Genomic DNA, 27439 nt, shown 5'->3' with positions numbered 1-27439 from the left:
GACAGCTGTTCCGTTCCGCAAAAAATGGAATGTACATGGACGTCATCCGTATTTTTTGCGGATCCGTTTTTTGCAGACCGCAAAATACTGAAAATGCCATACGGTCGTGTGCAAGAGGCCTTACCCTGAGTGCTCCAAATACCCACAGAATATGCCCTAAATCTCTTATAGGTGGGGGTGTCACCTCTGCTGTCAGAATTGGGGTCCCCCGCCTCGATTGCGGCTTTTTTCATTGACATCAATGGGAATTCTGGCACAACTTTCCCATAAAGCCAAGAAAGTTCAGTTCAGGATGGGGCCGCCTCATGTCATCCTCTCAGGGGGGCAAAATGGGGGAGCCAGGGACCCTAGTCTCCCAATAGGTTGTGCCCCGGACCCCCTCCTGCCATGTCTCCATAAGCAGGGGCAGTTTTAGGGGAGCCAAAGTGGGCAAGGGGTCAAATAGGGCAAATCCAAGTGCCCCTTGGAGCTTTGAAGAAAAATCTGCCATCAATAAGCCTGAATCATTCTTGAAATAATAATATAATACTGTCCAGTAAGTAACAACCAAGGAAGGGAGAAAAAAAAACACCATCAAGTCTCGAAAAACAAAAGTAGAAGTTGTAAGTGAAGGGTTAAAGCAGCCGGGCCCTCCCCGCCCCCTGATGACGGTGCCTGGGCTGTGTGCGCCTCTCCCCGTTCCCGCGCTTGGCAGACGCTCCCTTAGTGCAGGCAGCAGTGCCGGAGAATGCGGGGCTGGAGCAGCAGAGGAGCCGAGCGCGCACTCAGGGGAGGGAGCTCCGCCGCTCCGGGTATAAATGAAAGCAACATCTGGAGAGTGGGAGCGAGGACAGGATGACACAGGACTGCCGCCCCTGACCGCAAGGACACTGCAGGTAACAGGGGGACTACAGGCGTCAGCCAGCCCGGGGGGGGACTACAGGCGTCAGCCAGCCCGGGGGGGACTACAGGCAAGAGGGGGACTACAGGCGTCAGCCAGCCCGGGGGGGACTACAGGCAAGAGGGGGACTACAGGCGTCAGCCAGCCGGGGGGACTACAGGCAAGAGGGGGACTACAGGCGTCAGCCAGCCCGGGGGGGACTACAGTGCGGGCTTCAGCAACTTCACTGCGGGCGCAGGGCCGTCTTTTCGAATGGGCACGCTGGGCAGTTGCCCGGGGGCCCCACTTGCCTGGGGGCCCGCCTGCCCAGTGAACCCACCAGCCAACTTCCCAACCGTCATTTAGCAGCGTTGCCGCCAGGGCCGTCTTTACCAAGGGGCAAAAGGGGCAGCTGCCCTGGGCCCAGTTGCTCATGGGGGGGCCCAAGGCAGCTGCCTCTTGAGCCCTGCTAGCTACTGCCCCGGGTGTCAGGCTGTCGGCTACACAGGCATCATGATCGTACTGTGTTAATGATCTTAATTCTAGGACCTTAATGAGTTTTGATCTAGGACCTTAATGACATCATTACCATGTGACCAGTAACCTAGCAATTACTGGTCACATGGCTATGAAGTCATCACAGGTCCTATCAGGAGTGTTGCAGAAGTTAACTGTGGAGCTTTTCTGTGTAAAGATTACATCAGAAAAAGGTGACATGGGGTTGTTATTTTAATATACTGTAAACTACTGTATAGTGGGGTGCTGTGTACTGTGTGGGGGGCTGTATACTGTGTGGGGGCCTGTATACTGTGTGGTGGGCTGTATATTGTGTGGTGGGCTATATATTGTGTAATGGGCTGTATATTGTGTGGTGGGCTGTATACTGTGTGTGGGGGGGGGGGGGTGGCCTGTATACTGTGTGGTGGGCTGTATAGTGTGGGGGGCCTGTATAGTGTGGGGGGCCTGTATAGTGTGGGGGGGGGCTGTATAGTGGGGGGAGTGCTATACTGCTGTACTGTATAGTGTGGGGGGCTGTATACTGTGGGTGCGGTATAGTGTAGAGTGCTGTACTGTATAGTGTGGGGGGCTGTATCGTGTATAGTTTGGGGTGCTGTATACAGTGAGGTGCTGTATAGTGTGGGGGTCTATACTGCTCTACTATATACTGTGGGGTACTGTATAGTGTGGGGTGCTAAACTGCATACTGTGTGGTGCTGTATACTATAGGGTGCTATACTGCATACTGTGTGGTGCTGTATACTATAGGGTGCTATACTGCATACTGTGTGGTGCTGTATACTATAGGGTGCTATACTGCATACTGTGTGGTGCTGTATACTATAGGGTGCTATACTGCATACTGTGTGGTGCTGTATACTATAGGGTGCTATACTGCATACTGTGTGGTGCTGTATACTATAGGGTGCTATACTGCATACTGTGTGGTGCTGTATACTATAGGGTGCTATACTGCATACTGTGTGGTGCTGTATACTATAGGGTGCTATACTGCATACTGTGTGGTGCTGTATACTATAGGGTGCTATACTGCATACTGTGTGGTGCTGTATACTATAGGGTGCTATACTGCATACTGTGTGGTGCTGTATACTATAGGGTGCTATACTGCATACTGTGTGGTGCTGTATACTATAGGGTGCTATACTGCATACTGTGTGGTGCTGTATACTATAGGGTGCTATACTGCATACTGTGTGGTGCTGTATACTATAGGGTGCTATACTGCATACTGTGTGGTGCTGTATACTATAGGGTGCTATACTGCATACTGTGTGGTGCTGTATACTATAGGGTGCTATACTGCATACTGTGTGGTGCTGTATACTATAGGGTGCTATACTGCATACTTGGGGGTTTACATCCACTTTAATCATACAACTAAAAAAACGAAATAAATATAGATATATATATAAATGTACACACACTCTGGTGCTGGTGGGTAATGCTGGTGTGGGTACTGCTGGTGCTGGTGGGTATTAATGTTGGAGTGGCGTGTGTACTGCCTGGGTACTCTACATTGTGACATCACAAAAAAAAAAAATGTTTGGGTTTACATCCACTTTAAGTTATTAGTGCCCCTCAAGTTTTGACTGTAATATCTTATGTGTCCCCCTTATATAGCAATCTTAGAGTTGCCACTCGTTCGAGGAAGTGTAAAAAAGGTGAGGAAAAATAAAGTTTATTACGTGTTGGTGAAAATAACCTTTAGTGCAGAAATGAAACGTAATGTTTTGAGTGGAGCACAGAAGAGGAAAAAGGCTGCAGAGGAGAAAGAGAAAATGTGCAAACTTCCAAAACTAACATCTTGGCTCAATCCAGGTGCAACGTCAGCCAGTAGTTCTGCTCCTCCAGATGTAGCATCCACATCTACATGCACTCCAATTCCAGCAGAAATACCAATGGTATCATTACCTGATCCTACTGCTGGGGAAAATCCACAAGAGGAAATGCCCAATAAATATCGCCTTATTGATAATTTGCATTTTTATTCTAGTGCGTGATTGTGTAGACAGGGCCCCAGTGCACTGTATTGCCCGGGGGCCTATAATGCTCTTAAGATGGCACTGCGCGGGCGTCCTGGGGGTTAACCCCTGCATGGCCTCACCAACTTCTCTGCATCCTACAAGTAACCCCTGCATTGCTTCACTGAGTGCAGACCCCCATTACCCCGGATTAACCCCTGCATTGCTTCACTGAGTGCAGACCCCCATTACCCCGGATTAACCCTTGCATTGCTTCACTGAGTGCAGACCCCCATTACCCCGGATTAACCCCTGCATTGCTTCACTGAGTGCAGACCCCCATTACCCCGGATTAACCCTTGCATTGCTTCACTGAGTGCAGACCCCCATTACCCCGGATTAACCCTTGCATGGCTTCACTGAGTGCAGACCCCCATTACCCCGGATTAACCCTTGCATGGCTTCACTGAGTGCAGCCCCCCCATTACCCCGGATTAACCCTTGCATGGCTTCACTGAGTGCAGACCCCCATTACCCCGGATTAACCCTTGCATGGCTTGACTGAGTGCAGACCCCCATTACCCTGATTAACCCTTTAGTACCACACGTGACTCTGCCTTTTCTATACATGGTATTAACCCCTTAGCCCCACACATGCCTCTGCTCTTCCTATAGTATTAACCCCTGCAGCACAGTCAGTTCCCTACACACCTTCTGTGTACACATGGCTCTCCTAAGTTCAGTGCAAGCTTCCTATGCATTCAGTTAACCCTTTCCGTTTACCCATGGCTCCAGTAAAGGCACTGCACTCTTCGTAAACATCATATTACTACATTTAACCCTTACATGGCTGCACTAGCTTCAGTGTAACCTTCCTTTAATAGGAGTCGTGGGTTCACTTACTTTCTGTACATTATATTAACCCCTTTCTGCCACATACAGCCCTGCTATCCTCCCTGCACTCTTCTTATACATGATATTAACCCCTCACGGCCACACATAGCTCTATTATAGTCACTGGGCTCTTATACATTGTATGATTAACCCCTTACTACTACACATGGCTATACTCTTTCTATACATTGTATTAACCCCTTTTCATCTTCCACGGGTTCACTAACTTCTGTTCAAACTCACTGTACATCACATGGTGTCCTGGCTTCCCTTTATATACCTTCTGTACACTACATTTAACCCCTCCATGGTTTCAGCAACATCCATTCAAGCTTCCTATACATTGCGGTTATTCCTTACTCGCCACATGGCTCTGCTATGTCTATTACACTCCATACTTTCTGTTTATTTAACCCAGTCATTGCAGCCTTGACTCTACTAGCTTCCATAGACACCTCCTATATATTGCATTTAATCCCCCCCCCCTACCCTGTACATAGAGCACTACTACCTCCACTGTACATACAGGTACGGCTCTGCTAACTCTGCCCCTTTCCCATGCAGACATGCAGTACACATTCTCCCCTCCCCCCATGACCTATGGATTCTGGTGTGTCAAGTGTTTGTAAATATCCTTTGCAACTTTGTTTCCATTTGTTGCCCTTTACATTCCACTGGTATAAGGGGTCATGGGTGTCGGCTCCTGTCATATGGACTGCCCCATCTGTCTCTGGGGGAGGACTCCGACCCCTCCAATACAATATTTATTCTTGTTTCATCATAACCCATAAAGGATTAATGATCTGTTTATGTAGACAGTCATCGACCTCAAGAACTACGGGCAGTGACCCCCAAAAAGTTGTCTCTGATCGGCCTGGTCCACACATTGCAGCCGCTGAGAGATGTCCTGATTGATTGTCAAGTCCCATAAAAAATTAAAATCAATCTATAGAGGGACTGGTGAATGGTCTCGAAAAACAACGATCCAGCTACTTACAGTTTGACTTAGGGCTCATGCACACGACCGTATATATTTTGCGATCCGCAAAAATTACCGATGACGTCTGTGTGCATTCCGTATTTTGCAGAACGGAAATACGGAATGCACACGGAGTAACTTAAATTATTTATTTTTTTGCGAATCCATTGAAATGAATTGTTCCGTATACGGTCGGCAAAAAACAGACCCGGAAAGAAAATACATTTGTGTGAAAGAGGCTTTAGGCTACATTTACACGAATGTTTGTTTTTTGCGGACAGCAGAACACATACGGTCGTGTGAATGTAGCCTTATCCAAATCTTTTATATATATTTTTTCTTCTCCTATTGGAGATAGCGGTGCTATATTACCCCCTATTAACTTGTATGTGTTTTTGGGGGAGTCAGTAGTTATTGCCATCTGCTAGATAATTGATATCTGATGTCCATGGGGTTTTATAACTGGGAGAGCAGCAGTGCCAGAACAGAATCCGTACCTGTTTTTTGTACTTTTTTAGTATTTTTGCTTAATGATGGAATCCCCCTTTTAGGAAGAGCCAGATTTTTGTTTGCAATTTCTAAAAACCTCATATGCGCCACCGATCCTGCGTTCCCCAAAAACTATGTCTGACTAAGCTGTTTTTTGGAAAATCGGACCTTAGAGGGAAGAATTCTAAATATGGGTCCCAATGTGGGGGTCAGAGGGCCCCTGCCCCCATAGTTCTTTATGCATTACTCCCAATCCACCAGTAAGTTTGAGCGATGAAGAAATCTGCTTGTCCCCCTTTACATGCAAACTAATGGATAGTAGAAAGCTTCCAGCAGCAGTGGGCCCCCGAAACCTCCATATGGTAGGCCTCCGACTGTGATACCCCTCCACCAGGGGCGGCCCTACCCCTCCCACCAGGGTATCGCAGTCTGAGGCGTTCACACTGTATATTTTTGTTAGTAAATAGGACTCGCAACTTTGTTTCCAGTTTGGGAATTTAGGGAGGAGATCAGCAAAAACTGGGCCCAAGAGCTGACAATTAGCGTGGAATTAGGTTGTGGGTTCACCGTATGATCACCGTGGGAGTGTGTATAAGGAAAACTTCTGTGGTTAGTTTGGCCTTTTTTTTTTTTTTTTTTCCCCCATTTCTTGAGTGGAGTTGAAATTGCCACGGCTGCAAGTAATTTGATCAGTAGCTGCGGCTGAGCGAACCCTCCTCCTCCTCCGGTGACTGCCCAGCTGGTCCATGGCAAAACTGTGCAGGAGTCCACAGCTTTCCAAATTAAACAAACTGGCAAAGTTGGACATGCTCCTTGTTCTAATGATGCGGATGTAGCAGAGCTGAAGTGGTCACTTAAGCATTGGGTGGCTGTCCTGATACATCTGTATGTGGTTTCCTATAGGGAGCATTAATTATAGTCCTGAGAGATGATATAAGATTGTTGGCCCTGTTCTCAAGAGCTTACACTCAATATGGCCAAATGGAGCAGCCGGGGAGATAGGGATGCCCTGACAGCGATCCCTAGTGATTTACATCTTCCAGGCAGGAGGTCTTGCGTGGGCAACCACATAAAATTACTTCTCCAGGCTTATTTACTAGGGTTCATCCACACTGGGTGTAATTTGCAACAGAAAAATGCGCAGTGGATTTTCCCAAAATTTTGCCGCAAAGGGTTAAAGCCCGCAGCATTTGCTGCGCACGAATCGTGACAGCCGATCTGCAGCACTTCAGTCCCGCGTGGACTCACCCTTTAGTAATCACCCAAGCTGTACAGATCTAATACTTCTCGCAGCTGAGGGTTTGTTACAGTTCTAGACAATCCACATCAGCAGCACAAGTTTCTGTACTGTTTTGAACTCCAGGCTGCTACATTGTACCAAACCCTCAGTGTAGCAGGCCATGCCAACTAGGATATGTAAAAACACAACCATTTTCTATTTTTGTGGAAAAAATGCTGCAAATATCAGTAAACTCTATAAGTATGCATGACCTGCTAGTCCTGCACAGCTGAGGATTTGTTACTGCGTGCCAGTTGACGATCAGCCTAGAGCTTTGGGACAGAAGAGAGATTTGTGCTCACAGGGTGTCGTCTAGGCCAGATACAATGTAACAAAATTTCAGCTGAGATGTACAGTATTACATCTGTGTAGGCTTTTAGCCCCTGAGGGTGAATAGGAATGTGTACATTCACTGGCAGCAAGCAGAAATGTTGAAAATTGGGCAGAATCGATATACAAAGTATATTAGAAAGTTACGGATTGCATGGGTACACTGTTATATTGATTACGCTATACTATACCGTAACTCTCACCCTCAATTAAGGCAGTTTCTGGATGACAACCCTTTAATTTTCCCTGTTGCATAAGTCTGCACACCCCCATCACTAGACTTTCAAGCCTCGGTCGCCTCCAGCGCGTTCTCACAGCTGTGATCCCCAGAGCACATTTCTAGAATTACAATATTCCCCAAAAATCCGCTTTTCATCTTTTCCGTACAGCAGTGGCCACAAAAAGGAATGGGGGAGGGGGAATGGGAGTCATGGACTACAGCCCCCAATGTAGACCTCACCATTTCTGCTTTCCGCACAGACCAAAATGTATTCACTGCAGAATAAAATCCCAACTTTCCCAGAAACAGATGGATATAAATCAGAAATGATTATATAGGCTTTTTAACGACTTTACAGAAGAAGAGGACTTTCTGGTCCTGGGTGAGAACCACCATTACAGCACCCATGGGGTTAATCCTCCAGCTTTCCTCAGACCCTGAAGGGATAACTGAAACCATGTACAGCTGACACAGAAGTGTGTGGTTTTAGGAAAATAAAGGTAAAAAAAAATAGCTGTTTGTCAAATGGTCATGAGCTGATACTCAAGAATGTTGCTGAGTTTTAGTTATATAAAAATGGATGACCCCTTTAAGGACTTATTTCCCCTTATTCTTAAAGGGATTGTTCACTTTGTATACACATCACCGGCCAGCTCACTATGGGATTCTGCTGTTATAGCCCATACCTCTTCCCCCGTGACCACAACAGCCTTAGGCCTCCTGTGTGCGCCCCGTGGCCTTGCATGCCGCAATGCACAAACACTGACCGCGGGGCAGCCGCGGCGGATCGCGGACCCATTCACTTTAATGGGTCCGCGATCCGCTCGTTCCACAAAAAGATAGGACATGTTCTATCTTTTTGCGGAACGGAAGTATGGGACGAAACCACTCCGTAGGGTTCGGTTCCGCACCATTTCGCATCTCCAGATTTGCGGACCCATTGAAGTAAATGGGTCCGCATTCGTGATTCGGAATGCCCACGGAACGGCGCCTGTGTATTGCGGATCCGCAATACGGCAACGGGCAGCACACGTTCGTGTGCAGGAGGCCTAAAGAGGATGCAGACCCCCTTTAAAGGGGTTATCCGATATCTAAAATATCCCCCTCTCCCCCTGCCCGGGCCCCTGTTATGGATTATACTTACCTTCTCCCTGGCACCCGCGTCGCTCCCGATCCCTGCATGGCTGCCCCCATGTAATAACAATTCTGTATCCTCTATTCTTATGACTCTATATTGTGCCAATTCCTCAATTATTCCTGCTAAAAGCTAGGAGTTCGCAATGAAGTTCCAGATGGGTGTTACCAGTTTGAGGTGTGTCTCTGTGCAGTCTGACACTATCCATTTAGTGCTGCCAGTGTCAGGCTGTGCAGGGACACCCCCCCCCCCCTCCCCAACTGGTAACACCCAGCAGGACCTTCATTATAGATTGCTGGCCATTCATAACTTCTAGCAGGAATAATAGAGGGATGCAGCTACATAGAGTAGATGCTTCACAATGGTTATTACCCGGGGAATGTAGTTACTAAAACAGACATGTCATTAGAGCGGAGAGCTCCTCTTTAAAGCATCCTGGTCGTTCTCGCCATCTCTAACTCCCCCCAGGGTGGGAATTCTCCGTCTTGTAGTTGCAGATGTGACTGGTCGTGTACGCAGCAGATCTGACAAATACTGGATTCATCAATGATGTAGTGTCGGCTCTGAGTCATCTGAACTGATCCTAAAAATAAGTCTCTCTTGCGACATTTCTTCTACATTCTGGGTGCGATGTTTTCTGTTGCTAGGTGGGACTTGTGGTGAATGATGGGAAAGTAGTCCAAGTTGAGCCATAGACATTAGATGACTATTGTCCGGTCCTGCTGACTATTGAGCGTTGCTCTTATATGTGGGCGCCACCGTCAGCCATGTTTGGGGGCAAGGGGCACTAAGTAGGAGTTTGCGGCGTATCACCATGTCCGTGAATGGCGTCATGCGGTTTGCCATGCAGCCCCATTCAATTACATTACGTGCTACACAGCGAAACTGCCAAAGCTGCAGCCTGAAGGTCTGTGAATAACATGCCCCCCGTCTTTGCAGGACACATCTTTATCCCGCTGCCCCCGATCCACAGAAGTCCCAATTTCTTGCCTATTTCCATAAACTCCACCTACTTTGTGACAAGTTTTGTAAGATAGTCCTAAAAAAAAACAAAGCGGTATGGAGGCAACATGGAGTCTTTTCCAATAACTATGCATTGCACGGGGCTGGCGCGTTCCAAGAACATGGAGTTGTGCTGCAGTTTCAGTCGTCTGTTGATTCGGGTTGTCCTACGTGAATCGCGTGCGACAGATTTAGTTTCTTTGGACATATGCACAAGTATTAGTTTGGTTGACAACTATACCTCCCTAGTCCCGACAACCCCAACTGAAGGGTGTGGGTTTTCAATGGAGGAAAAGGGAAATAAGCTGCTGCCAGACATCTGGGGCGCCACTTATCCATAGTTACTAAGGCCTCCCTCACATGTCCGTGATGACATCCGTGACAAGATGGTCAGTGGTTCATCTGTGAAGGACCCTTCAATATGAAATCCAACATTGTCTAACGTTTTCAGTCAGGGGGATCCAGCGCATAAGGTCTTTGGCCGATCCCGTTGATGCTCAAGCTACTTTTCTCTCACTTAAAGGGGTTGTCTTGCGTCAATTTTTGGTGGCATATCGCGATAGTATGCCCCAAGTGACTGATAGGTGCAGGTCCCAGAGGTGGGACCTGCACCTATCTCTAGAACAGAGCCTGCAAAGTGAACAATAGTGCACTGTGCATGCGCACCCACCCTCCATTCTTTTCTATGGGAGTGCTGAAAATGGCTGAGCACATAGAACTGAATGGAGCAGTGGCCGTAATTGGGCGGTGCATTCTCCATTCATTTCTATGGGACTTCCGAAAATAGCTCAGCGCGCCGCTTGCCTATTTCCGGCACTCCCAGAGAAATGAATGGAGGGCAGCCTTGCATGTGTGGTGTGCTCCTCTTCATTTTGGGAGCTCCATCTTAGAGATAGCTGCATATCGCTAGGCTGTCCCACCAATGTTGAAGGTGAGACAACCCCTTTAAAGCAGGCCATACAAATACGAAAATAAAAAAAATTTGCATGAACGGTTTTGCGATGGAACGAGGAGAACCAACATCTGAAGGGGGGATGGGTCTTAAACTATTGGCCTCACTTATTGATGTGTGTAATGGAAAACTAGGCCTGGTTGCTCATAGCAACCAATCACAACACAGCTTTCATTTTGCCAGAGCTGTTTAATAAATGGGAGCTGAGCTCTGATTGGTTGCTATGGGTAACCAGGTTGTTGGTTGGTTTTTTTTTTTTTCTCATTGGACAGCTTTGATTACATGAGGCCCAATGGGGCAGATCTTTCATACTGAAGGAAAAACTGACCTTGTTGCCCATAGCAACCAATCACAGCACAGCTTTCATTTTACCAGAGCAGTTTAAGAAATGAGAGCTGAACTCTGATTGGTCACTGTGTAGGAAACGAGGCCAGATATTTTTCTTTTAATGAATTTGCCCCATTATGTTTATCACGCGGTCGACGCCAATTCCGGACGATTATTCACCATTTAGTCCCTGATCTGACGCTTCAGTCTTGTGTGGTCTTACCTAATGTGTAATATGTTCTCCTCCGTGTACTGTCAGGCCTAGCTAGTCAGGGATTAAAGGGTTACATTTTATTTTTTTCGTTTTTTAATGCGGAACCCACATGATGGCAGTTAAGTGATCGGTGGAAAAAATCTCTCCTGACTGATTAGATCAGATCTGGTGACGTTTAAAGGCACATCGCCTACTACATATTTCGTGTCCCTTCACGCTTACAGGTTAGATGTCAGCCCTGTCGGGGGTTGATTAATACTATAACAATGCGTTGACTGGGGGAGAGGTCATTGGGGTAGGGAGTGATGTCACTGATGGGTGTGGCCTAGGACAGGCAGGGACCTGAAAAGGTCAATAAAGGCTCATGACCATTTTTTCCATATCCGATTCAGTCAGAGATGTGGACCCGTTCACTTCAATGGGGCACAAAAGATGTGGACTGCACACCGTATGCTGTCCACATCCGTATGGCATCCGCGAAAATATAGAACCTGTTCTCCTATTGTCCACATTACGGATAAGCATAGGACTGTTCTATTAGGGGCAGGACATTACGTTCCGCAAAATGCAAAACAGCTATTACTCGCGTTAATGAACCTTTAAAGGGGGTTTTGTCCTCATGTATAAGGCCCATCAGAATTGCATGTCCAAAATCACAAAATTAATCTAAATATATATTTTTTAAATGTTAAACTATTTTTATTTTTTATGTCGGTTGTATTTTCTTCGCTCACCCCATGTTTTTGCTTCTTGCACACATTTCCTGTCGCAGAGAAGACGTGCTAAGCTGGCACCGACTGCGCGACTCGTGTTGAATCTTGCCCCGTTCGCACAGTCCGTGAGCGTCTCGCAGCTTCCAGTCTTGGCTCCCAGTCCGCTCTGCTGCTGGAGGAGCGTGGGCAGTAATACTAAGCGCCCCTGCTGTTTATGGCCCCTGTTCAGCATGTCAGATCCTGTTTTAGGGTGGGCGACAACTTGTAGAACGGCTGCCGACACTCGGCAGACTATAGGGGAACGGGGTGGAGTACTGTGGTCAATGGGAGCGTCGGGTGGCATGGTGTATGGCCCTTGTTCCAAAAACTTCCTGGACCTGGCATGATTGCGTAGCTGCAGTTTTAAAGGAAATTTCCTCCTAAGGACCCATGCACACAAACGTATTTTCTTTCCTCTTCCGTTCCATTTTTTTGCTGACCGTACACGGAACCATTCACTTCAGTGGGTCCGCAAAAACAACGGAAGGCATTCCGTGTGCATTGCGTTTCCGTTCCGCAAAAAAGTAGTGCATGTCCTATTGTCCTCAAATCAGTCCGAGGCCCCATTCAAGTCAATGGGTCCGCAAAAAATGCAAAATGCACACGGAACACATCTGTATGTCATCCGTATTTTGCGGATCCATACTGTAGAAATGCTATGCCCAGCCCATATTGCTCATGTGTTTGGTGATTAATAAGTTACTGTTTTACGATCCGCAAAAAAATGGATCGCATACGGAAACCATATGGATATGTTTTGTGGAATAACTGAACGGAAGAGGACTTAAATCAGAGAAGAAAAAAAAACTCAGATACGGAACAACAGATCCGTGAAAAATACACTGCAAAACAACGGTCGTGTGCCTGAGCCCTAAGGTTGTGTTCACACTGTGCGGCCAGACCTTGGTGGTTTCTGTGCTGCAGAAAAAAAGTGAACGAACCCTAAAAAAAACCTGTCAAGGTTCTGAAGAAGCTGGGTGACAACCAATATGGCTACCGTTACAGCGCCCACAGAGGTGGTCACTGATTTGCCCTTCAGGCTCTCTTCATTCAGTTCTTCCCATCCGTTCAAAAATCTCATGTCTGTAGCCAATTTAAAGGGGTTGTCCTGGGCATTTTGAGTTATTAGAAGGGGAGTGGGTTCCTCATTTGGGATCTTGGTCAATTAGCCAGGATGGAGAACTGTTCCTCTCTGGAGGACATAAAAAAGTAATACCCCATTTCTCCTGTGGTGGCGCTGCTGGGAAATTGAATACTTTGTTGCCTTGAAACCCCAGAGATCATGGGAGATCGCAGCAGCAGTAGATCCAATGATCACCTTTCTTTGGTAGAAACCTTTTTTTTTTTTTTTTCTGTGATACAATTCTGTTACTCTGTTGATGATCATGATCTTTATCTCTTTAATTTCACCCTGTACACCGCCCTGACAATTACACCCACTCATCCTAGCAAATCGGCACGTACACTCACTCAGGTTGCCAAATTTCTACATTGTAATATATATATTTATTTTTTTACTGAAACACTTATTTCATTGTATTCTACCCTCTTAATCTTAAATTCCCCTGTTTTTATAAAAACAAACAAACAAAAACTTTTGTGGGGGTAGGCAGTGAGTGATGTCACTAATGGGTGTGGCCTAGGACAGGCAGGGCCCTGAAAGTGCTAATAAATAGCCCTAAGGGGTTCAGTCCACATATAATATAGGGCCCATCAGAATTGCATGCCCAAATCACAAAATTCGTATACAATTTTTTTTTTTTTAAGTGTTTTTACATACTAAAGATCTCAGCTAGAGATGAGTAAATTTCATATTTTGAAATTCGTTCACACTTCGTTTGGTGGTAAAAGCAGAATTGCGTTATGGATTCTGTTACCACGGACCATAACGCAGTTCTATGACGGAATGCCTTTAGAGGCATACGGTTATTCATTCCGTCATAATAGAAGTCTATGGGCTGCAAAACGGATCCGTCCCATTTCCGTTATGCAGGGGAGTCCTCTCTTGACTGAGTCCTCCCCTGCATAACAGAAATGGGACGCATCCATTTTGCAGCCCATAGACTTCTATTAGTCTATGGGCTGCAAAAGAATTGCGTTATGGTGCGGAACGGAGTCAGAGCGGAATCACTAGTGAGTTCTTCCGTGGGTTTTCTTTCCATGCCTCTGCACCGCAAAAAAGTAGTGCATGCAATTTGCAGTCTGCAGTCCTTTAACCTCTGTTTTATTTTATGCAGCTTTAAAAAAACTAATTTTTTATTTTTTTTTGCAAATTCTAAAAATACTGTGTGTATGTATATGTGTGTGTGTGTGTGTGTGTAATATATATATTATAGACACACACACACACACACACACGCAAACTTTTAAATACTTAAAGGGAATCAACAAGGTAAGAGGAGAGAATATTTAAAAGAAGATTTGAATAGGAAAATAACCCCTCTTTCCTATTCTATTACTTTATTCATTCCCCCCCCCCCCCCCCCTCCCTTTTTGTCAGTTGTTTTGGACATTGGATTCATCAGGACTGGAAATAAATGATGGGTGGATGGTGGAGACAGAGGAAGAGATGATTAGTATTCTGTGCAGGCTCGGCCTCGGCCCCACTCGCGCCCCCCTTTCCCCCGCTCATGGTTTCACACAGGGAGCTTTTGTCTGGGGCGTACAGTAGACCTAAGTGACTCCTTCCACTTTCACAAGTTTGTGTCACTTTGCCTTTTGTTCCTGGGCTATAAAACAACAGGGTCTTGTTATCTCCTGGCCCCGTGGACTCTGCTCCTCATGACTCGGTCACACGGTCTCACAGATGGCGCAGACCTGTGTGGCTGTGGGTTTACATCAGGCTGCAGTTTTCAGATCTCCAGGATGGCACATATTTTAGGTGACTACCCTGATCTCCATGAGAGCGCCCGGTGTCCAGGCTGAATGCTTTACTAACACTTTCAAGGGAAAACCATAGAAAATCCAGATAAACGTAAAGTTTTTCCATTGGAATTTTACGTTGGGGAGACCTCAAAATCCTTAAAGGGGTTGTCCACATTTGACAGTCCTTTTATTTAGAAGAATCCCCTATCTCAGGATAGCCGTCAGCTGCAGACTGTGGGGGAATTTGTCAGCCAAAGCGTTCAGTTTTTTCCTGCAGTGCCTCCCCTGGAGAAATGAAGCATTACACCATTCCCATTAAAATCTGTGTGCTGTCTGTAATCTATGGACAGGTCGGGTCCTCCAGAGTGAGTACGCTCTTTGTAGCCCCGCTACCTAATAGAGGGGAGGTCCTGATGGGGTTTTTCACAAATGGACGCCCCCATTTAATAAAGACATATTTGGATAAGCTACAGTAGTGCATTAGGTAGATAAGGCAGTGGGGAGGGGGTTGTCCTCCTGGTGGAAACTTGTTACAATATTCCCCAGTAGGAGGCAGCACTGAGGACTGTCCTGATCATGCCCAATTAAAAGGACCAGCAAAAATAGATCATCGGTATTGCAATTCTATCCCATTTACGTCAATGTAGCTAAGCTGCAATGCCAGACGCTACCAGTGGGCAATAGTGGCGCTGTTTCTGGAAAATAGCACCAGTTGTACAACCCCATTAAATTTTTTTTACATTTATTGGATATTGTATATGTGCCCCCTCCACAGTAAAATATCTGTCATGGAGCTCCGTCCCTGCACTCTGCTGGGGGCGCGCAGCTGCATCACCGCACGCCACATACATGTCAGCATCATAACATGCAGAACTATATCCCTATAAAGATAATGAACATTTCTGCAGGGGGGGGGGGGGGGGGGTTAAGATCTCTGCTTGCTGTCATTAAATGGAAACCTTATTTATTCCAATAGGTTGAAAATATGTACCGAGCGAACACAGCTGAGGGTTGCAGTCTAGATGGTACTGGATTCCAGATTGATATGTTTTGCCTGCACTGATTGTGCCAAACTATCAGGACTGGAGAGAGGTTTGCCCTCCTGATGTGTTTAGCACACAGAGCATTGTCCAGACTGGATACAATTGTAACAAACCCTCCACTCAGGGAGGTATTCGGTTTTTGTCTGGGTTTTCAGTCCCTGAATGTTATCAGTGTGGATGGACTCCAGATGGCAGCCAGCAGTCTTCCAGATACAGCTTTGGGTGTGATTGGAGTAAAGAACGTGATATTGTTCATCTTTGGATACAACGTGGTTGGGGATGTGGGTTTGACGTGGAGGAAGATTTCTGCTGGAACAAGCGACCTCCCAGACGCTGGTGTCGTGCGCACAGCAGAGCCGGGTGCATGGAGCCCATAGGACGACGCAGAGTCTGTGATTTTGTAGAATGGAGCTAGAGGCGCGCCATGTGCACCGCTAGACATTCCGCACTGAGATTCATGATTATATGGGTGCTGCAGAGCTGAGTCTGTCTCTGGTGCTGCAGAGCTGAGTAGTAACCTTCACATGACTGTTTGTGTTTTGCGGTCCGCAAAAAAATACGGATGACGTCCTTTTGGCATCCATTTGTTTTTTGTTTTTTTTTTGCGGATCCATTGTAACAATACCTACCTATCCTTGTCCACCGGACAGGAATAGGACATGCTCTATATTTTTTGCGGCGCTGCGGAACGCACATACGGATGAGCACAGCATACTGTGTGCTGTCTGCATTTTATTTGTGGACCCGTTGAAATGAATGGGTCCTCATCCAATCCTCAAAAAAAACGGAACAGACACGGAAACAAAATACGTTTGTGTGCATGTAGCCTAACTGATACGAAATCTACAGACGACACCTTATGATGTAGCAGAGCCAAGTTTGTTAGTTGGCGCATCAGTGAATGAATACATTTCCTACTGTCGCAGTTCCACGGCTTAAATGAATCTCATTCCTTCTGCAACTTTCCAGCGTGCTTTGTGTTTCAGTTCCTTGCTATATTCAGGACCTCTGCTTGCTGTCAGTGAATGCGAAGGTATTCTCATTTTAGAATCTGGGGCCCCACTGAATCCCATTCAGGGCATCTTGCCCAAATCTTCCCTCCCCCCCCCCCCCCAGTCCCCGAGAATTAGCCCCGTGTGTGAGGCCCGGGCTGGTAGATGGGCCCCCAGAGACCACAGATGTCTTGTCCTCTAGTGATAACGAGCAGTTTCGGGGACTGTTGGTATTTGTGCAGGGATCCAGCTGTTCACACCTCCCAGAGCTTTAAAATCCGGTCCATTAGCAATTCACCACCAAAGGCAGCAGCCTGGCATGAAAACTGCGAGACAACAGCTGCCTGTGCTGGGTCCTAATTACTGCCACATGTTCTCCCATAAGGCTTTGCTGCTGCAGCGACGTGATGCGGCTTTAGTACTTTTTAAGTTTTTGTTTATTTATTTTCTTCAACATGTATTTAATTCCTCATTATCCCATATTTCCGTATTCCATCACTGACCTGTAGGCATCGCATGTGCTTCATCGATATGGCACCATGGAGCATGCCACCGCCGTATGGTTAATGACCTCACAAGGGTACAGTACACAGTCCATAGATTTTGAGGGGGTTGTCTCAAAACAGACATTTAGTGACCTATCGCCGGGATTTGCAATCAATGTCCAATCGGGGAGAATCTGACCTCTTTGACCCCCCCCTGTTTGAGGTCACATGATGAGCCCATTATAGATAGCGGCCTGTTGAACATTATGGGATTGGCACGAACCCAGTGAGATGAATGGAGCCGCGGTGTGTGCATGCTCGGCCGCCGCACCGTGTAGGGAGGCGCCGGAGCCCATTCTTGTGATCGGTGACACACCCAACTGATCAGGCTCTCCTCCCCCACTGATGTGCTTACAACTTGGCAAGACCCCATTTAAAGGGGGTTATCTCATGCAGACTGTTCAGGTACGGCTACTTTCACACCTGCGTTAGGTGCGGATCCGTCTTGTATCTGCACAGACGGATCCGCACCTATAATGCAAACGCTTGTATCCGAACTGATCCGTTTGCATTATTCTTTAAAAAAAAAAAAACGGATCCGTCCTGACTTGCATTGAAAGTCAATGGGAGACGGATCTGTTTTCAATTGCACCATATTGTGTCGGTGAAAACGGATCCGTCCCCGTTGACTTGCATTGTGTGCCAGGACGGGTCCGTTTGGGTCCGTTTGGCTCCGCATCGTCAGGCGGACAACAAAATGCTGCAAGCTGCGTTTTGGTGTCCGCCTCCAGAGCGGAATGGAGACAGAACGGAGCCAAACTGCTGCATTCTGAGCGGATCCTTATCCATTCAGAATGCATTGGGGCTGAAATGATCCGTTTTGGGCCACTTGTTAGAGCCCTGAAACGGATCTCTCAAGCGGACCCAGAAACGCCATTGTGGAAGTAGCCGCCTACTTCCACACTGGTGTTTTGGTGTCCGTCTGACGAAACTGAGCCAAACGGATCCGTCCTGACACACAGTGTAAGTCAATAGCGACGGATCTGTTTTCTATGACACAATCTGGCACCATAGAAAACGGATCCGTCCCCCCATTGACTTTCAATGGTGTTCAAGACGGATCCGTTTTGGCTACGTTAAAGATGATGCAAACGGATCCGTTCTGAACGGATGCAGACGGTTGTATTATCTGAACGGAAGCGTTTTTACAGATCCATGACAGTTCCGCACCAAACGCGAGTGTGAAAGTAGCCTAAACGGTTGTCATAGAAGGGGATCCTTTGGTTGAGAGCCAGTCTGGCCTCCCTGGCATGGCCGCCAGTAATGCTTCAGGGACAGAACTGGTGATAACGGCTGATTGCCGGGGACTAGCGCACAATACTGCCCCTTTAATGGCATATGCTATTGATATAACATTAGTGTCTCTGCTCCTTTAAATTGCACTTTTTTTTTTTTTTGTGTGTGTTTAAAGGGGTCTTCCCGTACTTGGATGTTGATGGTCTATCCTCTGGATCAACATGATATCAGTGGGGGTTTAACCCCCGCCACACCTGCTGACCAGCTATAGGGCTCATGCACACAACCGTATGTGTTTTGCGATCTGCATAAAATACGGATGACGTCCGTGTGCATTCCGTATTTTATGGAATGAACAGCTGGCCCCTGATGGAACAGTCCTAACCATTGAAATGAATGGTTCCGCATACAGTCCGAAAAAAAAAAAAAAACGGAACGGACACTGAAAGAAAATATGTTCATGTGTATTAGGCCTAACTGATATGAAATCCAGATGACCCCTTTAAGATGTAGCAGAGCCAAGTTTGTTAGTCGGCACATCAGTGAATGAATACTGGCGCAGTTCCACGTTGTAAATGAATTGCATTCCTTTTATAAAGAACGGACGGGGAAAGAAAATGTGTTACGTGTGCATGAGCCCATAGAGCAGGCACCCTCAAACTGCGGCCCTCCAGCTGTTGCAAAACTACAATTCCCAGCATGCCCGAACAGCCTACAGCAGGGCATTGTGGGAGTTGTAGTTTTACAACAGCTGGAGGGCCGCAGGTTGAGGATGCCTGCCATAGACCGCTCCATACACCGCGTAGAGGCGGTACCGGGTACTGCAGCTCAGCTCCGTTCATATCTTAAAATAAAACCTCCTTGGCTCTTATAGAGGTGTAAAATATCTAGTGAGAAGGGGTAGGAAGAACGGCGTCCTCTCGCTGTACTCCACCTACGAAAGCGAATATGGCGGTAATAGATGTCCGCTACTTCCCGTGCCTGAGGTGAAGCCTATGAGCAAACGTTTTGTTTTTTTCAATATTTGGTTGGAGTTCTCCTTTAAGGGAGGCTCAGTGGGTGATAAATTCCCTCTTTTTTTGTTTTCTCGTACAGCTGAAGGTTTGGCTCGCAGGAAGAACGAGAAATGGGTTTATTGATTTAGCGCGGTGCCATTTTATCAAACCTCCTCGGAGGTGACAGGCCCTGGGTTTTCAGTAACCGTCGGGGACATAAAGCGAATCCATTATATGTAACGTACGGTTTTGTTACATTGTTTAGTTTGTTTTTCTTATACAAAACATTGGACGTCACATTATGGTGTGAAGTCCTGAAAAGCCAGCGTCTTGTAGTGTTCTCCACTTTTACTTGCACTACGTTCACATCCAGAGCTGCAGTCACAATTCTGCTGGTTGCCTGTGGGTTTTCAGGCTCGCCTATCGGTGTGCATGGAGTTGTGGTGTCCTAGGTGGCTCCTTGCACATCCATGCTCAGGTCGGGGTCCTACCGCTGGGACTCCCACCAGTCACCCCCCCCCTCCGTTTCCGGAGACGAGTACAGTGCTCCGCTATTTCCAGAACTCCCATAGAGATGAGTGAAGTAGCGGTTTACATGCCCAATCTGCCGCTCTGTTCCCAGCAGTAAGACCCCCCCACCACTAATCGTTATAGCTAACAACTAGAATACCCCTTTAAGCTCTATTGAAGCAAGCTGCGGTACCTCACACCACCAGTGAGCAGATGTGGCGCCGTTCAGAAAGAAATCGGCTGTGTTTTACTAATTCTGGACAATGTGGTATCCACTAAACGTAGACCCGCCGTCTTCTCGCGATGTAAATTCTTGGAGGTCGAACGGCCAAAACGTAAAGGCGGGAAGTTTTGGACTCTATGGATGGAGCAAGTCTGAGACTTGATGGTCATATATTCAGATGTATGGGCAATGTTGGCAGAAGGACCCTGACTATGGTAGATGCAACCTATGGATTCTATCTGAAGCCACCTGAGAAGCCTCCATAGTCTTCTACATTCCAGGTGGTCGTAACCTCTGATACTTTAAGGATCCTTTCACCTTTTAATCCAGGACCTCTGTAAACATTCCTGGAATAGTTGTCTCCAGGGACAGCCCTGGTGGTAATCTTGCCAGATGTCTTATGAAGTGGAATCCTGCCTGGACCGGTCTCCACATCAATTAACGCCTCCGCCATCTTATCTCGCCCTGCGCGCTTCCCTCCAAGATCAGAACAGGTTTCCCCAGCGGCAGATGATTGAAGAAGTCTCTCCTGAGAGTAGGATGTTGGTTGTCTCTTGATGATCTGACTCCTAGTAGATGGTGTTAGATCTGGTGATAAATGGGGTGCAATGCTCTGCAGCTTGAAAGGCAATGGAGGATGCCTTAAAGGGCTATTCCAGGAAGCCCTGTAGATTCCCGCTACATACTGTATATACAATATTGTGTATGGGTAGCCATACATTTCCGCTGCGGCAGCCACTGGGAAAGGTAGAACCAATAGACAAACTCGGCTCTGCTAGATCTGCAATCTACTTGTTTCACATTCATATTTTATTTGTGATTTGGATCTGGCCAATTTTGTAACCAAAGAATAGTCATATTAAAGGGGTTGTGTCATCTCAGACTTTGGCATATCCCTAGGCTAGAAAGTCAGATGGGTGTGGATCCAGAACCGGGCCCCCGAATGTGAAGGAGAGCGCACCGTGCATATGGGGCATGCTCTCCTTTCATTTCTAAGGGAGTTTCAAAAATGGCCCATAGAAATTAATGGAGAGCGCACTGTGCGGCCACCGCTCCATTCACTTCACAGCGCCCGGCTATTTTTGGCAGCCCTATAGAAATGAATAGAGGGCAGCCGCACATGCATGGATGCTCTCCGCTTTCTTTGGGGGGGTCCTGCACTTATCAGACATTGGTGGCATATCCTAGCATTATGCCACCAATGTCTAAGGTGAGACAACCCCTTTAAATATGGATCATAAGGATAGGTCATCAGTGTCTTGGGGTCCAACTCCTAACCTTTCTACGACGTCTCGTCCATAGGTCCCAAGGCCTTTGTGCAGCTCAGTCCCATTCATGTGCTGTAATACCGAGCACAGCCACTATACAGTGTACGGCGCTATACTTACTATAATATGAAGAAGCCGCAGCGCTTGTCTGAGCCCCTTCAGACAGCCTATTGATGGGGGGTGTCTGTAATTGGACCCCCAACAATCAGATACCGATGACTTATCCTCAGGATAGGTCCCCAAATTTAAAGGGGGTTTGGGCCATCTTTATAAGTTATCCCTATCCACAAGATGGGGGTTAATTCTCTGATCTGTGAGACCTCCGAAACCTGCAACTACCTCTACAATGGGGCCAGTCTTGTGGCCGCCTCATTTTACCTCTATGGGAGTCCTGGAAACAGGAATTAGGAATTCCCATAGAAGTCAACGGAGCGAGCTGCGCAGTTGATGGACGTGGCCCCGTTATGAGATAGGTGTGGGACCCGCGCCTATTGGACATTTTATGACAGATGGGAATATCCCTTTAAATACAGAATGATTCTGGGATATGTTTGTCCAGCAAAGTAGCCTCCGAATTTAGGAAACCTTTCTTTCTACCCATGAGGTTTGTACGGAATATAAAAGGCGCTCTCTCTCGGCAGATAATGGGGCCCTCGTCCCTTTGTGCTGCAGCGGTAATTGCTTAATATTTACACTGATGGCACATAAGACATCCCTAAAAGACTGGTAATGGGAGCACACGCTGTGCCCGAGCTACGTGCCATAATAAAACACGGGCCCTTCTTAGGACAAGAGCGTTATCACAACCTGTTTACTGGCTGCTCCTCACTCTTCTGCCAATTATAGAGGGTACACATGGCCTTACTGACAAACCGCATGCTGTGCCCGCTCCGTAACCAGGCAGCCGCTGCACAGACTCCACGTGACTGATGGCATAGTGTCCGTGAAGAAGGGGACGGCGCTCATGTTATAGAGGGAGGACTGCAGCCACAGCTTAGTACATTAACCCCAGTACTGCAATGGCAAGCGCTTCTGGCTAATACTTTGAGCCATGCTGGTATAACCTGGGCATCTCCTGTATATAATTATATATGTACAGCTGGTATAAGTTATACATCTTCTTGTATATAGTGATATGGACCATGCTGGTATATCCTGGGCATCTCCTGTATATAATTATATATGTACAGCTGGTATAAGTTATACATCTTCTTGTATATAGTGATATGGAGCATGCTGGTATAACCTGGGCATCTCCTGTATATAATTATATATGTACAGCTGGTATAAGTTATACATCTTCTTGTATATAGTGATATGGACCATGCTGGTATAACCTGGGCATCTCCTGTATATTATTATATATGTACAGCTGGTATAAGTTATACATCTTCTTGTATATAGTGATATGGACCATGCTGGTATAACCTGGGCATCTCCTGTATATAATTATATATGTACAGCTGGTATAAGTTATACATCTTCTTGTATATAGTGATATGGACCATGCTGGTATAACCTGGGCATCTCCTGTATATAATTATATATGTACAGCTGGTATAAGTTATACATCTTCTTGTATATAGTGATATGGACCATGCTGGTATAACCTGGGCATCTCCTGTATATAATTATATATGTACAGCTGGTATAAGTTATACATCTTCTTGTATATAGTGATATGGACCATGCTGGTATAACCTGGGTATCTCCTGTATATAATTATATATGTACAGCTGGTATAAGTTATACATCTTCTTGTATATAGTGATATGGAGCATGCTGGTATAACCTGGGCATCTCCTGTATATAATTATATATGTACAGCTGGTATAAGTTATACATCTTCCTGTATATAGTGATATGGAGTATGCTGGTATAACCTGGGTATCTCCTGTATATAATTATATATGTACAGCTGGTATAAGTTATACATCTTCTTGTATATAATGATGGGGAGCATGCTGGTATAACCTGGGAAATTATATGTGATATGTTGAATTCTTTTGGGGGATGATCATTTTTGCTTTTTCCTTCCAGGTGTAACCATGGGGCCACCTTCCTGGTTCAGCATGCTATTCATCACCAGCATCGTTGCTGCAAGCAAGCCTTGTTTCCCGGGATGTTCCTGCGAAGTTGAAACTTTTGGCTTGTTCGACAGCTTCAGCCTGACCAAAGTGGATTGTAGTGGGGTTGGTTCCCACATCGTTCCGGTCTCTATCCCTCTGGACACGTCTTACTTGGATCTTTCCTCAAACAAACTGGAACACGTCAATGACTCTGTGTTGTCCGGTCCTGGGTACACAACGTTGGTCAACCTAAACTTGAGTTACAACCAAATGGTGAAAATTTCTTCTACAACGTTCTCCAAACTAAGATACTTGGAGTCTCTGGATCTCAGCCACAACCGGTTGGAGGCTCTTCCGGACCATAGCTTTTTCTATTCTCCTCTCGTGGAGCTAGATGTAAGTTTTAACAAGCTGGAGGAGATTAAGATTGGCGCGTTCACCTCTCAAAATAATGGGAAGGCTATGAATATTGACCTTTCCAACAATTTGATTAGCACTCTATCAAGGGGGTCGGATTCTCCTCTTCCAAACGTTCGGAGTTTGAATTTGTCGGCAAATAGGCTACGTTCCGTCCAAGGTCTTCAAGGAATCCCTTTACAGTCTCTTAATTTGGATAAAAACCCAATTTCTAAAATCGAGGAACATAACTTCTTGGGACTTAAAAGTTTAACCCATTTATCGTTGAGTAATATGCCAGATTTAAGAGAGATTGCTCCACGAAGCTTCAGCGACATACAGTCTCTCCTAGTTCTCGACCTCTCGAATAATCCCAATCTAGTATCTCTAAGCGAGGAGGTCTTCTTTGGCCTGAGATCCTTACAAGAGCTGAACTTGTTAAATTCTGGGGTGCAGTCCTTACCCAAAGATACTATTCATCACTTACCATCCATGAAAAGTATCACCTGGGGAACTGATATCCATTGTATAAAGACTATGAAAGAAGATCAATTCCATCTACAAAATGGCCTGGTCCGAAGGGAAGTTCTTGTCTGCCGTAACGATCGAGGTGCTGTATCAGCACAAGATGTTTTGTAAGGAAAAAAAAAAATACAAATTCTCATGTACAAGATCGATGCCTTTTTGAGAGATTATGTGCCTTTTTGAAAAAAAAATTGTCAATAATTTATTTATAAAATTTTTATGAGCAATATTACTTGACTTCTCGGTAGAGCGGATGCACATTTTGTACAGATTTACATAGAAGCAAATTCATGCCAATCCAATTTCCATTTTCTATCGATTCATCAAGCTTTTTTTTTTTTTTTTTTTTTTTTTTTTATATATGTACTCAAATAAAAAATGTTTAAATTTCCTTGATGTGTTATGATCCTAATGTAATGCACACAATTAGCCCAGGAGGGGGTACTTTCCCATTGAAAAGACACAGCGGTGTATGGCGGCTTTATTTTTCAGGCAATGCTCCATGGGGGGGGGGGGGGGGGGGGTATGCAAATTAATTCATACCAGCCAAACCAGTGCCACCTACCTGTAGGCAGCTGTTTCTGAGGTTCTGGTCCATGATCATTAGAGGATTTTACTGGTTAGCTGGATGAGATGCCTTAAAGGGGTTGTTTCACTTCAGCAAATGGCTTTTATTATGTAGAATGAGTTAATACAAGGCACTTACTAACGTATTGTGATTCTCCATATTACTTCCTTTGCTGGCTGGATTCATTTTTCCATCAAAATTATACACTGCTTGCATCCAGGGGTTTACGACCACCGTGCAATCCAGCTGCGGTGGTCGTGCTTGCACACTATAGACAAAAGCACCAGCCACTGTCCTGGAGAACCCAGCACTTTTCCCTTTAGTGTGCAAGCACGGCCACCACTGCTGGATTGCAGGGTGGTCGTAACCATGGAAACAAGCAGTGTATAATGCGATAGTAAAATGAATCCAGCCAGCAAAGGAAGCAATATGCACAATCTCAATACACTAATTGCCTTGTATTAACTTTCTCTACATGATAAATGCCCCTTGCAAAGTAAGAGAACCCCTATAAAATGGCCATAGACATGAGAGCTGTCAGCCGGCATTCGTCCGACAGATCTCTCTCAATCCTTGGCTCGGCTGAACATGTATATGTAGAGAATGGAAGCTGCTGGCAGGATTCTCTTGCTGCAGCTTCTCCCTCTGCTAACAAAGGGATTGGACAGTTGAAATCCAACATGCCTGATCCTTAGCATGAGGCCTCCATGACTATAGCTGGGCTCCCATCTGTAACGGCCAGATAGGAGAGAACGCCGATGCTGGCAGGTTAACTCCCTAAATGCCACAGTCAATAACGTCCGTGGCATCTAGGCAGAGGCTTCCTATCACCATCGGCCCTCATGAACATAATTGCGAGGCACCAATGCACTGCCATGGCAGCCAGAGACCTAACCAAGGCCTTCCACGACTGTATGTTTGTTACACTGTGCCACAGACACAGCTTAATAGAACACCTGTCACGGTTAGGGCTCGTTCACATGACTGTGGTTTGGTTCCGCATCCGAGTCACATTTTTTTGCGACTCGGGTGCGGACCCATTCACTTCAATGGGGCCGCAAAAGATGCGGACGGCACTCCGTGTGATGTCCGCATCCGTTGCTCTGCAAAAATGATCATGAGTCATGTCTAGTGTTGAGCGACCTTCTGTTTTAAGTTCGGCGTCGAGTTTATGGATTCTAAATTCCGTTATGGTCCGTGGTAGCGGAATCCACAACGCGATTCTTCGATAACCCGAACTTTTAGACGCCGAACTTAAAACACAAGTTCGCTCAACACTAGTCATGTCCTATTCTTGTCCATTTTGCAGACGAGAATAGGCATTTCTATAAAGGGCCGTCCGTCCCGTAAATTGTGGAAGGCACACGGGCGGCATCCGTGTTTTGCAGAGCCGCAATTTGCGGACCACAAAATACAGCACGTTCGTCGAACAAGCCCTTAAAGTGATGGGCTATAAAGTATACCAGTGCCGTATAAAAGCCAGGCTTCGTAGTGGGGGGGAAAAACAAAATAATGTTTATTTATATAAACCAAAATCTGTAAATAAAACAATATTGTCCATTTAAAAAAGTGGTTTTATTTTGTAAAAGTAGTAATAAAAACAAAACCCCTCTATGGTACCACTCGGTGTTCGTCACAACCTGTATAATAAAGATAACGTTATTTACTTTGCCCCATGAACAACATAAGAAGATGAAAAAAGCAAAAGTTAACGGAATTGTAAAAGTAATGCTGTAATAGTGAGAACAGAGCCTTCCATTCTTTGTTTTCTGACATTGGGGAATTACTTTCTGACGTCAGTGTTACAGCTCAAAGAGGAAACGCCAGTTCTGTGGAATTGACTCAGCACCTCGGGGTCTATCTGGTAAAGCCTGTATTGTACTGCCCAATCTTATGGCAGATAATTGCTGAAGAGAGTTTGAATGAACGCTCATTAGCAATTATCTGGCAGTGTAAGGCTACTTTCACACCAGCGGTTTTTGTGGATCCGTCATGCATCTGCAAAAACGCTTCTGTTACAATAATACAACCGCCTGCATCCGTCATGAACGGATCCGGGTGTATTATGCCTTCTACAGCCATGACTGATCCGTCTTGAACAACATTGAAAGTCAATGGGTGACGGATCAGTTTTCTATTGTGTCGGAGAAAACGGATCCGTCCCCATTGACTTTGTGTGTTAGGACGGATCCGTTTGGCTCCGCTTCGTCAGGCGGACAGCAAAATACTGCAGGCAGCCTCCAGAGCGGATTGGTGACGGAACGGAGGCAAACTGATATATCCTGAGCG

The 27439-nt window shown here is 46.1% G+C and overlaps 1 protein-coding gene across 2 annotated transcripts; it reads left to right on the top strand.

Annotated features, from left to right (window-relative positions):
* Window positions 1-704: 704 nt before the first annotated feature.
* On the top strand, window positions 705-24819 carry TSKU (tsukushi, small leucine rich proteoglycan). 2 transcript variants are annotated; one of them, XM_040426428.1, is made up of 2 exons: window positions 705-875; window positions 23633-24819. In XM_040426428.1, the coding sequence occupies exon 2, from the start codon at window positions 23641-23643 to the stop codon at window positions 24694-24696; it is 1056 nt and encodes a 351-aa protein (XP_040282362.1). In that variant the 5' UTR covers window positions 705-875; window positions 23633-23640; the 3' UTR covers window positions 24697-24819. The 2 variants fall into 2 exon arrangements, with proteins under 2 accessions (XP_040282362.1, XP_040282361.1); XM_040426427.1 differs by lacking the exon at window positions 705-875 and adding an exon at window positions 5020-5140.
* Window positions 24820-27439: the final 2620 nt, after the last annotated feature.

This window comes from Bufo bufo, chromosome 3 (assembly GCF_905171765.1).
Source record: "Bufo bufo chromosome 3, aBufBuf1.1, whole genome shotgun sequence".
Lineage (NCBI taxonomy): Eukaryota > Metazoa > Chordata > Amphibia > Anura > Bufonidae > Bufo > Bufo bufo.
This window is presented reverse-complemented; position numbering and strand designations above follow the sequence as displayed.

Coding starts and splice junctions, on each gene's coding strand:
- TSKU (XM_040426427.1), top strand. CDS start 5,035: ATGATCTGTTTATGTAGACAGTCATCGACCTCAAGAACTACGGGCAGT. Junction 5,141..23,632: donor CATTGCAGCCGCTGAGAGAT/GTCCTGATTGAT, acceptor TTTTCCTTCCAG/GTGTAACCATGGGGCCACCT.